General features: G+C 47.0%; 1 protein-coding gene and 1 pseudogene across 1 annotated transcript in view; both read left to right on the forward strand.

Moving 5' to 3' along the window:
• gab2 (GRB2-associated binding protein 2) overlaps positions 1 to 6,658 on the forward strand; it is a 47,708-nt gene extending 41,050 nt beyond the window's left edge. Inside the window, exons 4-10 of the mRNA XM_056611081.1 lie at positions 474 to 1,102; positions 1,725 to 1,825; positions 2,381 to 2,666; positions 3,787 to 3,877; positions 4,304 to 4,406; positions 4,878 to 5,000; positions 5,394 to 6,658. Coding sequence (XP_056467056.1) covers positions 474 to 1,102; positions 1,725 to 1,825; positions 2,381 to 2,666; positions 3,787 to 3,877; positions 4,304 to 4,406; positions 4,878 to 5,000; positions 5,394 to 5,537 — 1,477 coding nt within the window. The 3' untranslated portion in view covers positions 5,538 to 6,658. The remainder of the gene's footprint in view (positions 1 to 473; positions 1,103 to 1,724; positions 1,826 to 2,380; positions 2,667 to 3,786; positions 3,878 to 4,303; positions 4,407 to 4,877; positions 5,001 to 5,393) is intronic.
• A 5,420-nt stretch (positions 6,659 to 12,078) lies between these two features.
• Positions 12,079 to 13,654, forward strand: part of LOC130405300 (mastermind-like protein 2) — a 44,448-nt pseudogene continuing 42,872 nt past the window's right edge.

Genomic DNA, 13,654 nt, shown 5'->3' on the forward strand with positions numbered 1-13,654 from the left:
GGGGAACCTCGAGTTTAAGAGGTTGATGACCTGTATCTGAATTCACTGTACGTCACTTTGATACAAGTGACACATTTCTTTGGCTTGTATTCCCCCAGGATTACTTTAACGACACCAAACCAAAAATGTTTTCTTTTTGAACTAATACTATCATCATTTAGCATGCTTATCATTAATATTGTAGTGGCCTAAGTGTTTAAAATGGATTAAGAGAGGCGTACATCTATTTCTGGTCTTAACTATATCGATCAGCAGCAATCATTAATTCATATTTAATGTAATGTTGGGTATGTGATGTTTGTTTTGTTTGGGAATCGCTGTGCTAAACGACCTCCTCCATCGTGTGTGTGTGTGTGTGTGTGTGTGTGTGTGTGTGTGTGTGTGTGTGTGTGTGTGTGTGTGTGTGTGTGTGTGTGTGTGTGTGTGTGTGTGTGCTTCCGTGTGTGTGTGTGTGCTTCCGTGTGTGTCCCCAGGAGCGCCAGCTTCTCCCAGTCCACGCGCAGCAGCCTGTTCATGAGCAGCGACTCGGCGGTGCAGAAGCTGTCCCACGGCCTGTCCCACTGTCTGAACGGCACCGGTGCCCACCTCCAGGGCTTCTACAGCCTGCCCAAGCCGGGCAAGCCCCACCTGGCCGCGCACCACCACCACCACGACCCCGCGGAGGAGGCCTGCTACGTGCTGCCGCGCAGCTACGGCTCGGACGCCACCGCGCTGGACCTGGAGCGCGACGAGGACGAGGACGAGGAGGAGGTGTACACCTTCAAGACGCCCTGCAACGCCCTGGCCGCCGCGGGGCCGTCGGCGCACGGCGAGCGGCCCTCGGACAACTACGACCTGCCCACCACGCCGGGCTCCTTCTACCAGATCCCGCGCGCCTTCGACAAGAACCACAACTCGCTGACGCCGTCCAGCTCCGAGTCGTCGTCATGCGTGGCGGCCCCGCCGCCGCCGCGGCCCCCCAAGCCCAGCCAGGGGTCCGACAGCCAGTGGGGGAGCCCGAAGTCGGCGGGCAGCCAGAACGGGGAGGCGCCGGCCAACGGCGTGTCGGTGATACCACGGCGGAACACGCTGCCCGCCGTGGAGAACGTCAGGCTGCACCGAGGTAACGCAGAGATGAGGATGATACCAGGGATAGTGGTTTATATACCAGGGATAATGGGGTATATACCATGGATAATGGTTTATATACCAGGGATAATGGGATATATACCATTGTATATATGGTATAATAATGGTGTATCATCCATGGTATATATACGATGGATAATGGTGTGTATACCATGGATAATGGGATATATACCGTTGTATATATGGTATAATAATGGTGTATCATCCATGGTATATATACGATGGATAATGCATAGGGAACTTTGCCAAACACTTTGCATGGCAATATGATACAAGAGTAAAAAACAAAGATTATTTTATAATTTTAGAAATATTGTTTATTTTGCAATGATGACCAATAATGATACATTATCCCACTTATTACATGGCTACTAACTAAAGAAATCAATAACCGTACAAAATGTAACAAAGGAAGAAATATTTTATTGATTTTAAAATGAGTGTATTGCTTCTGCTGAAAACAAATCCCGGTGGAACAGCATCCATAGCAACGGTCTGGTTTTCATAGAAGCGGCCTTCTTTACAGAAAGAACCGCCCGCTGAATAGCGTGCTTGACCAATCAGTGTGTTTAAATATGGTTTTACTTCCTCCTCAGGCTCCTCCTTTGAAACCAACAACCACCAACGCCCCAACGTCTACTTTAACAACTCGGGCCAATCGGTGGAGTCGGTCAACGATGGCTACAGCTCCTACCTGGTGAGTCACCTCCTCCTGGGTTCTGAGCCAGTTCACTTGAAGAGGTCTAAGGTGACTTGTCACCGGTAATTAAGGGACAGTCAAGAGCTGAGGCTCATTAAAGAAGCTTCCAATCAAGGATGGAAACCGGCTAGTGTGCGGTTAGGAGACCAAAACACCAAAGTGCAGGTTTACTATTTACTCTTTAGTCATTCAATTCAATTCAATTTTATTTTATAGCCTTTAATCACCATTACAGTCTCCAAGGGCTGAACAGCCCAAATATTTATGACCCTAACCCCGCTGACCCAAGCCCCCAAAAGGCCAAGAAAAAACTCCCTTAATCAGCGAGGAAGAAGTCTCCCCGACCAGTGATCATGCAGCTGATGTTCTTATCCGAAGCGTCTCGCAGGGAGTTTAGGAGTAGGCTACACCATTGAGGAGCAGGCAAGCCTTAGGACATCTTGGCTCCAGGTCGAACGGCTGGTACCTCGACTACCGGCTCCTCGGCTGCTCATCCTGTCAGCGTTAGAGCTCACTTCCTGCTTCCTCTCGCCCCCCCCCCACCACCACCAGAGAACCCGGGCGCCGCTGACCCGCTCGGACAGCGGCAACTCGGACGACAACTACGTGCCGATGAACCCGGGCTCGTCGCCGCTGAGCGCCGCCGCCGTGCCGGCCGACAGCCCCAAGAACATCTACATCCCGATGAGCCCCGGCCCGCACCACTTCGACTTCCCGGGCTTCTCGGCCACGCTGCCCGCGCGCAAGGGCAGCACCACCTCGCTGTGCCACCGGCCCGGCCGCCTCAGCGACGTCACGCCGCCTCCCGTCAACCGCAACCTCAAGCCCAACCGCAAGTGTGAGTTGTAAAGGCACACACACCCTTGAACGGCTTCGTCAAGTTCTCAATTGTGTTTTTAAAGGTGGCGTGTTATACCCGCAGGTGTGAGTGTGATTAGGCAAGGCAATGGCAAGGCAACTTTATTTATGTAGCACTTTTCATACACAAGGCAGACTCAAAGTGCTTCACATATAAACATTGTCATACAATAAACTAAAATAAAAGATAAGTAAAATAAAACATATGCAAAGAAATGGGTAAAATGGAAAGTTAAAAAGGCATTTTAGTATAAAAATAGAAAATAAAGGCAAAGTTAAAAAAGCTTTTTAGAAAGTGCAATGTATTTAAGATTCAGCAGAAAGCTAAAGCAAACATAAAAGTCCTCAGTCTTGTTTTAAAGGTGCTCAGGCGCGATTAGCCTGTTACCAGGTGTTTTGAAAATCGGCCTCTTTTGACATCAGAAGAGGGCGTGTCCGCCTAGATGTGGGCTGGATAGATCAGTCTACCAGCCTACCCAGTGGACTGTAGCAAGCGTTGCTCATCCATCTGTCTTGCATCTAGATAGACATGCCCACTTGTGATGTCAGGAAAGGCAGATTGTCAAAACGGCTTGTAATAGCTAATGAGACTCACACCTGGTGGTATAATATGTCACCTTTAAGATTATCTTCTGGTGCTTTTGCGTGTGGCTTGTGTTGTTGTGGTGCGGTCATGTTTTCCTCTCTAATGTGTTGACGTTTTCGTCAGGCTGACGTGCCGCATATTAACATGTCCGTGGCGTGTTGCGTTGGCGGTTCCTTAGCGTGTTGTATCGACGCGTTTGTAGCGCGTTGTGTCAACGTGTCCGATCGACGTGACCTCGCTGTGATGTTTTGACATGAGGTCACGACGTGTTGGGCGGAAGCCCTCGTGTTTGGTTTTCACGCGTCCGTTACATTTGTCACTATTGACATGTTGATGCCGCGTTGTGTAGAAGCGTTTACGTCGTGTCAACGTGTTTATGCACAAGGTTCAATTGACATGTGTATCGGTTGTGGTTCAGAAAACGTTCATGTTGCGTTGCCATGTTTGTAGATGTTTAATTGTGTTGAAATGCTCTTGGCCTGGTGTGTTAACGTGCTGGTCTTGGCCCCCACAGCGAAGCCCACCCCCCTGGATCTGAGGACCAATGGGATTATCGACGAGCTACCCTTCAAGAGCCCTGTCACCATGTCGTGGACCAGACCTATGTGAGTCTCACACACACACACACACACACACACACACACACACACACACACACACACACACACACACACACACACACACACACACACACACACACACACACACACACACATTTTTATCCAGACACTCTCAGTATCTCTCCACCTCTAATGGGTCAGATTGCAGCCCCGGGGGGCAGGAGGTAGGAAGCAGATGGTAGGGGGAAGTGGGTAGGAGGAGGATGGAGGATGGAAGGGGGGGGGGGGTAGGAGACACCAGTACCAGACAGTAGGGTACAACGAAGGGGAGGAGGTAGTGGTTAGCAGACAGGGGGGGGAGGACGAATGGAAGAATGAAGGGGGTAGGAGCTAGTGGGTGAGAGGGAGGAGGTAGGAGGTAGGAGGTAGGATGTAGGTGGTACCAGGGGTGACGGCTCTTCTCTCCGACAGGCCCGCGGTGAACTCCGCGTCCTCCCAGCACTGCCGGCCCGTCTCCACCCAGAGCATCACCAGCACCGACTCCGCCGACAGCGAGGAGAACTACGTTGCCATGGTGAGAACACACAGGGCAGGTCACCCGGTTCACAGCCCCAGCACCACTTACTGGAAGGGCGGGGTAGGGGTTATTATGGGATGGTCCTGATGTCTGTGGGTTGGATTTCCGACTAATGGCTGCAATGTTTTTTTTTTTTTTTTTTCAATTTGTGATTCTTTTTTTCTTTATCCTTCTGCTACTTAGTTTCATCTTCTCCTACTTCTCTGTTTTCATCCAATTTGTTCTTTTTAATCACATAGTTGTTCAAGGGGCTTGAAGTATTACTTAATGTGCGTTTGTTAGAGTAATTATTAGTAGCGTTATTGTAATATTTAGTATCTTTTTTTTCGTGTGTGTGTGTGTGTGTGTGTGTGTGTGTGTGTGTGTGTGTGTGTGTGTGTGTGTGTGTGTGTGTGTGTGTGTGTGTGTGTGTGTGTGTGTGTGTGTGTGTGTGTGTGTGTGTGTGTGTGTGTGTTCTGTCATCAACAGCAGAACCCTGCCTCCACGTCCCCGGCGGTCAGTGGCACCAGTAGCCCCGCCCCCAGGAAGTGTGGGAACGTGGACTACCTGGCGCTGGACTTCCAGCCCGGCTCCCCAAGCCCCTGCAGGAAGGTGTGTGTGTGCGTGTGTGCGTGTGTTAGGGTTAGTGTGCAGTATATCAAATATTTGACAAATCTGCCTTCTTATCCCTTGATCCTTTTATATCACTTTGTTACTCTATTTCATTTGAGTCTGATTACTATAAATTTTCTCAAGTCTTTTAAGATATCATCTTCTCTAAATCATACATTTCACCCTAAGTAGTGGATTTTTTAGTTTCGGAATTATCCTTTGCAAATCCAAGTTCTGGTGATTCTGATGATGCTGATGATGGTGTAACGACCACGATATTTAATTGAAAAAACGATTAGCTGTTTCGACGAAACTGGGCCGTCCCGCTGTCCCGCTTCCCCTCGCCCCCCCCGCTCATCTCTGTCCCCCCCCTTCCCCCCCCCCCCCCCCCAGCCGTCCACGTCGTCGGTGACCTCCGACGAGAAGGTGGACTACGTCCAGGTGGACAAGGAGAAGACCCAGGCCCTCCAGAACACAATGCAAGAGTGGACCGACGTGCGGCAGTCCACCGAGCCCACCAAGGGGGTCAAGTCCTGACCCCGAACGGGGAAACAATCTCCAAACACACAGCAACACACACATTAACAACAAACTAAACCCAAACACCTTCCGACCGGACTCAACTTCGCCCTCCTCCGGCCGCGGTACCAGAGGAACGGAAAGAACCGATTTTTCTGAAGCAGGAAGTGGACGCTCGGACGTCAGCAGACTTAAAAGCCATAACTTTTCGTACGACACGAGGATGAAAGCCGATACCCTGACGTTTCACCCCGACCCTAACCTCCCACAACCCCCGAAACGCTTCTTCAAGGCTGTTCTGAGGACCTGCTATGGATCTGACTGATACTGCGTATGGAAAAACAATATTTCCACCCTGCGTGTTGAACTTGAAACTGCTCGTCATGAACCTGGATGCCTATGACTGACCGACCTGCGGCGGAATCACTTCTGAAACGCCTCCACCTTCTCTGCCTCACTGATGGTTACCTACCTGTGTGTTACCTGCCTGTTACCTTCAACTGCTAAGACCGCCCTGACGCCGCTACCAGGTCAATGCAGGCCCTGATCTGCTAACAACGAAATCCAAACTGACGTGTTCGAACAGAGTCGAAAGGTCAGGTTTGAGAATATCTTGTTTCACCGCGATACGCCTCATTAAATGAACGGGTTGCCGTCACTGTATTGTAGGCTGTGGAGTTTGACAGCATTTGGACGGCCGTTGGACAGCCTATACGAATACGCCAATTTAGAATTAGCTTGAAGTATGTCAGGGACTTAATGACCCAATAACTACGGTCACTTGCTAGTTTGGGTTGGAGGGAGGGTCTTCCAGCAGACTGCAGGGGGTTGACGGTTGGAAACCCTTCCGCAGACACCTTGAGCAAGGCATGTTACACCTCAACTCACCACGCTGAAGCTGATCCACACCTCGAACGACGGCCGTTTTACATGTGGGTATGTTTCTGTGTATGTGGCTGCCTGTCTGACTGTTTGAGGGTGCTTGCTGTCCAGGGGGGTAAAAAAGTAGTGCGCCAGTGTACACTTAACCAGAACTGCAACAGGGCACAATTTATCTCACTCTCTCTGCCTCTCCACTTTTCTCGTTCCCCCCTACTCACTCTCGCTCTACCCCTCTCTCTCAGCCCCCCTCTCTCTCTCTCTCTCTCTCTCTCTCTCTCTCTCTCTCTCTCTCTCTCTCTCTCTCTCTCTCTCTCTCTCTCTCTCTCTCTCTCTCTCTCTCTCTCTCTCTCTCTCTCTCTCTCTCTCTCTCTCTCTCTCTCTCTCTCTCTCTCTCTCTCTCTCTCTCTGTGTCACTGTGTCTATGCCCCTCTCTCTCTGTCTCTCTCACTGTGTCGCTGCCTCACTCTGTCGTTGGCTGCTGTTTTTTGCTGAGTGCGGCGGGAACCACTGAAGAGATTATTTTTCTCTGCAGGCAATGGCTTCTGCTTGGCGGTGCATGTCTTGCAGAGGGAAAAACCCAGGGTCACACCACTGTTACGTAGAATCAGAGCTGCACGCAACCACAACATGGACTCATAAGTGCACGTCTTATTTTATAATAAACTATGCCGCCATTTGAAAATGACACATAACACAATTAACCAATTCATTGATGAAGACGCCGTTTTACGTTTTCTAAAATTGGTCTGTCCCCATTTCGTTCCGGAATCATTTCAGCAATCTTGAGTAAAAGCAATGGATAAGGAAATGTCCTTTTTGTATCTTCTCAAAAACAGGACAATGATTTAAAAGCCATACCTCTATGCCTCTATCAATATGAATTATAATGTATACCTTCCAGCCCTACTTTGAATGACAGAAGGGGTAAGAAAGATTGAAGCAACAATCACAGACTCCAGTTGGTTGCAGGGTTAACACATCTATGCAGGTCTAATAATGATTTTATTCAACAAAAACACCGTCCAAAAAGCACCCAGCGAGAAGAGGAATAGTGTTGAAGCTTTGTTAACGTTTGATCTCAGACGGATCAGAGTTTGTTTCAGTTTAAACCGCCACATTTCAAAGGTCAATGTACTTGTTCCTTGGACAGCCTCTGTAGCAGTTAGATTTTCAACAATGTTTAACAATGTGCTAGTTGTAACTACATGTAGAGAACACTGGACTGACTTCAGAGAGAGAAGTCAAACAAAACGTTTGGCCGGAATCTGAAGGCCACTAGTATTGTCTTGAGGTCTCGCTCGGGATACCACGGTTTCACAAGGAGGCAAAACAGCAAAGAACGAGAATCGATTTTTCTCACCTTCACAGTCATATGGTCATCCTTCTCGTTTAAATATGCCAAAAAGAAACACAAGTATCACTTATTTGAACATCCAAATAGAATCAGTGGAACTTCCTCTCCAGCTAGAAAAACTAAAAAACATTTATAACCGATAACAATATCACTAATGGGCTAACATATGGCAGACCAACGCGTGGGGTCACCTTGGCGAGTTCGATTCACTCCAAGGGGTTGCTAGTACCCTTCATTTAGTTTCACTTGCAATTTTGTATTAGTGGCGTAAAATATACACTCTATGACATTTCACAGTGTTTTAAAATCATGTCAACGGCCACTATTTTCAGACCTCTGGTCAACGATGTAAAACCATGATTTTTGGCGGGAGAGGGTCGTTATTGGCAGACCCCGTGTTTGACAGTAAACGTGCGTAAAACAAAGAAATGACTGAGAGCAAGAGAGATGTACAACGAAAAAAAAGCATGAAGTGTCTTCGTTTTATATTTTTTACCCTGTGTAATGGTTGTTAAAGTGCTAATTAATGCAAATAAAGTGTGTGTAGGATGGAGCGTGTATACAACTAAAGTCAGCTTTGACAGTCCACTGATTTGACAGGGCTATCCAGGGTCTGTTGTATCACTACAGCGACCCCATGTGGAATGAATAGGTTCTAATACATGACAAATGTGCATCACTTAAGTTAGAGCGGGTCAGTAATATATTACAAAAAGAAGTGTGTTCAGTTCTGCTGTATCGTTTAAAACTATTGCCTTTTTCCTTAACAGCCACTTGATACAAAAAGGACTTGCCAATGAATAGAAATTGAAATACCACTAAGGAACTAAGGATTTCTTTCTCCTCTTGACTGCTTGATGTTCTGAAATTGCCTTATGTCTTTATTCTGCTTTGATACAATATATATACTCATTTGTTTCTCCTTGTTTTCTTTTTTTAAAGGAATCGGTAATATTGTCATTTCGGGTCCAAAATAAATCCAGTATTTCATTGTGGGCAGGAACCACTTTTAACAAAGCCATCCCTGTGTGGTCGTCATGGTGACGCAAACACCAGACCTTATTATTGATGGTTGCATTAAGATTTACGATCTTGGTGTTTTTCTACCATTTTTACTGCTTTTTGTATTCTTTTTATCGTTATTTTTTTACTAATAAGCGTAAGACAGTGTTTTTGATATCGACAGGGGTCAAGCTAAATTAAACTAAAAGCTTTGTTTTTATTTTATTTGTTTAAAAGAAGATACTGCGCTTGAATTTTTATGAAGCATCCTTTCCTGAGGTGGGAGGGGTGGGCTGAACGTTGAACTGCTCTGGCAAACTGACAATAACCGAACGCAAGAAAATAGCAAAGAAAATCTGAATCTGTCTCCCTGTGACTTTCTCTCTCTCGTTGATGTCAAGAAAAAGCAAACCAAGGAAATGAAAACAAGGGGACATGTAATTTATTAGCTAGAGAGCTGTAGACTATGTGTGGTATCGTAGATTGTGCTCGTGTCGTGTTTCAAAATGGCGGCCAACTGTCCCGCCAGTCCTGCTGTATAGGCCCACTCGTACAGATCTCTTGTTTTCAAACCACTGTTGTTGCTCCATACTGTGAGGCCTCTGTAGTTTGCTTGTGTGTTAATTTATTAATTTATTGGGTTTATTAGCAGTTGATAAGTGTATAAAAAGGAAGGATTAAAAAAAAATACGAGGACATTTTCTCTCCCTACTAACATTGATGTTTGATGATGATGATGATGATGATGTGGATTTTGTGAAGCAATATGACGAAGGAGATGGGTGTACCGGTAACGTGGTCGGCTACAGTATGTCTGGGATACACACGGGACGGCACCTCTTTCTTATATTCCTGTATTAATGGTAGACTTCAACTGTGGACATAAATAAATCAATATGTGCATCCTGCTTTGTGTTGAAGCTTTACTCTAGGTATGCAAAGTAGAAAATACTTGACTTTGTTTATAGGCACTGATTAGTGAAGCAGGCCTAATCCAGCCTTAGTCTATAGTGGCTAGGGATAGGGTTTGATCCCCTGTGTTTGCGGCATCCAAGAGCATGATGTACCTCAGATGTATCTGAATTAGTCCTAAAATCAAGTCATTTTTAAACAAATCCTCTTCTAAATATACATGGTTATTTTTTGATAATGATTATTATATATAATTGTGACTCCAGAAAGGCCCAGTGGTCAAATGTATTGATGTGTCAGAGCATGAAAAACATTGAGCTAGTTGTATTAAAGGTGCAGGACCACCTGCATGGACAATGAGAAGTAGCGTCCCCAGAACAACTGCAATAGAACGGGACCCTCAATATTTTCCCACCTCAGTTAACGCAGGTGCCCACAACTGACAGCCTGGCGCCCCCTGTTGGACAAGATGCGTATACGTACACACTATTCAGCGTTTTGTTAATGTAAGGAAATAGGAAAGTTCGTTTTTGTTTTGCAATTCCTGTTGGCCTACCTCGTGAATTCTCTACAGTCGCGCCAGGCTACAAACCAGTTTATATTGGATATTGTGTTCTATTCCTGTATAGCAACATTATTAATCGATATGCATGCTGCTGTGTTTTCTGCATCCCTGCGGGGGTCTCTGCAGAATTAGGTTACATCCTATTCCCGGATATTGTCTCACCGAGATATTTTCCATTATTCCCATGTTTTGCAGAGCTTTAGAAACCAGGGGCGATGCCCAGTGATCATGCCATGAAGACATTCATCTTTTGTAGTTCATTACAAGCAAGACATCCTCGATGTTATTAAGAAAACACATTCAGCTAACATATTATTCTTGTTAGCTGGCCTCGGGTAAGGCCTCGGGTGTTTTTCTGAATAACGATTGGATGCCTACAAACATAAGACATATGCACTGGTGTTTCAAAGTGAATTGGTCTGTCAATTTTAAAATTAATCGAATTAAATTTAATTCTGAGTAACATTCAAATATATATTTTTTACTAGTACTAAGATCATTGTTAATAGTTGTTCCAGTTTGCACGTGCATGACGCCATTGCCCCAGGTAGGGTCGTCCCTCATCAGAGTCTTGGCCGGGTGGAGTTGAACTTGGGGATGAAAGAGCCCTCGCCGCGAGCGCGGAGGAGGAAGGGCGTAGCGTCACGACCAGCGGCGAGGAAGAGGTGAGTGATGGGATGTTTCCGGGTTTAAGGCTTAAACTGTTTCCAGAGAGGCAAGTGGCCTCGGATTTGGGGGGGTCCAAGAATAACAACGCCCCCTACTGAACGGTACACAAACAGGCCTATGTCACACGATGACAGACTATAAGTCATACATAAACAGACACTGTACAATATAAAGCAATATTAAGCACCGGGTATAAAAACACAGCATTTAGTTTAGATATTGTTTGAACTGTCGTATTTGGTTAGGCACCCACCTATTCTGTCAGGGATTAATAAAGGATTTATGCAGGGAAGTCATACTTAACATTTCCAATTTGAACGGGCCTGATGCTTTCTATTATTCTGGGATGCTTTTTAGGAGTGGAGAGGTGGAACAAAAGATGCTGAGAGCATTGCCCCGGTAGACCTATGAAAAGGTTTGACTCCCACTGCCATTGTGTCCTTGTGCAAGAAGCCGCACCCACACACACACACACACACGCGCACACGCACGCACACGCACACACACGCACGCACACACGCATACACAAGCCCTGTTGAGGGAAATCACTGAACCCCATGTCCCATTTAATATAATAGGAAGCGTGTATCCATGAAGGAGAGACCAAAATGAAGCCCGGGCCCAGGTCCATATAGCAGACCTTTCATTTATCATGGCGACTCATCGCTGCAAGCTATGAATAGCCGAACATAACAGCTGACAGAGGGGCTTCTTTCAATAGACCTCGTTTGGCAAATGGACTTTGCAATTTGAACAAGTGTATTTAATTTACAGATTAAACATCGCCCCCTATTTAATAGAGACATTTAAAGAAAATATCCCTACACCCCCTTTCCGAAAAAAATAAATAGATAGTTAGTCAGTCAGTCAGACAGTTAGCCAGACAGACAGCATCAGACATGCGGCGGGCAGACCGTACGGAATACAATCAGATCTTGATGTTGTGCACGGAAGTTTTTTAACCTACATAGGCAATGACTCCGTCTCTAAAACGAGAGTAGTGTAATGCTGCGTGACAAACACATGGGAATCCATTTTCTGATCCCTGTATCCACTCCTCCAGCCTGGAGGGCTGGTTTAATTCCCACCGAAACCTCCAGGGGGCGCGTTTGGACGCCGCGATCCATACTCGCTGTCGTCTCACGTCGTGTGGAAGAGGAATGTTCATACAATGAGAGTCTTGTAGTTGCTCTCGGTGCTCGGCTACTGCCTCGGTGCACCGTACGGACAAGCGGTTGTCAGCGGAATACTGAAGCAGAGGAACAGGAACCGCCGAGGGTCGCTTTGTGCGTTTATCCCTGCGTTTAGGGTGCGCGTTTTTTTTAATCTTCTGAATTTCAACGAGACCGTCTGCGATCCGGATAGAAAGAAAGAAAGAAAGAAAGAATTAGAGAGAGAGGGAAAGGGTTTGAGAGAGAGATAGAGAGAGAGAAGAGAGAGAGACTGGAATAATGACTCATTTCCCCAAAAATGTCTCGAGTGCCAAAGTTAGGTGGATGGATCTCCGAGGATCTCGTGTAATGGGAACGCGTCGCCTACTTTGTAGATTCTAGATGTTGCTCGGGTGTTTTGTGGTGTTTACGCGGTGTTTCGAGGATCTGCTTCTGAGCCATGTGTCAAAGATGTAAGCCGTTGTAAAGACAAGTTGGCCGTGATGTGGTTTTAAATGAACAAACCGAGCCACACTGGATGGGATTGATCCTATGACCGACCCGCTCGAGTAGTATTTGAATCAATAGGTGGAATCGTCCAGGCGTTGTGTTTTAACATAGAAAGAGACGTCATCGCGATCCTATTCTGCATTTATTTTAATAACTCCGTGACGATCGCGCTGTGTTCCGTTATGCGTGTCGGGAATTTTTTTATGTACGCTTTCATAGCCGAATGTAATTATTTTCCATGACCGTATTGTTGCTGCTGGTCATCTGCTCCGAGGACTGAGTCCATAAACTTCTGGAGACAAGGGGGAGAGTAGGCTATGGGAGAGGCGACACCCGCTCATCCCAACACCGGGGGGTTCGTACCGATGTTAGGAGGTGTGGGCATGGGTTCGATGCCCGGCGGGGTGAACGGGGGGCCGATGATCGCCGCCTCGCGGGGCTCCTCCGTCCCGCAGTTGCACAGTGCGATCGTGGAACGTCTGCGCGCGCGCATCGAGCTGTGTCGCCGGCACCACGCGACGTGCGAGAGCCGCTACCAGCGGGGCGAGGCCGAGCGCTCGGACCGCGGGCACGAGAGCACGCTCCACCTCCTCAACATAGTGCACCAGCAGGGCACGGGCACCCGTAAGGCCAAGGGCGGCCGGGGCTCGAACCAGCAACCCTCCACCGAGTACAGCAGAACCAACGGGGAGCAGAAGAACCAAAACTCTGAGGGCGACAACAAGCTCTCGACACGGATAGCTGTAAGTTTGTTTGTTTTATTGTTTGTAAGTTATTTATTTGGTTGGGGATGATGATGATGATGATGATGATGATGATGATGATGATGATGATGATGATGATGATGATGGGGATGGAGATGATGATGATGGTGATGGAGATGATGACGGCTGCCGAAGGGTCCAGACTATCATGACGCAATGGTGCAAGTGATGAGGATAGTCAGCTAGAGTCCCTCGGAAATAAAGGTATGATGATGTGGTATGGAGGGAAATGTTCATCATTTCTGTTGCTAACTGGACCTGAATTGAAGGAAGATTTTTTGCAGAGCTTTTTCTAGAGTGAAAGAGAGAGAGAGAGAGAGAGAGAG

Source organism: Gadus chalcogrammus, chromosome 16 (assembly GCF_026213295.1).
Source record: "Gadus chalcogrammus isolate NIFS_2021 chromosome 16, NIFS_Gcha_1.0, whole genome shotgun sequence".
Classification (NCBI taxonomy): domain Eukaryota; kingdom Metazoa; phylum Chordata; class Actinopteri; order Gadiformes; family Gadidae; genus Gadus; species Gadus chalcogrammus.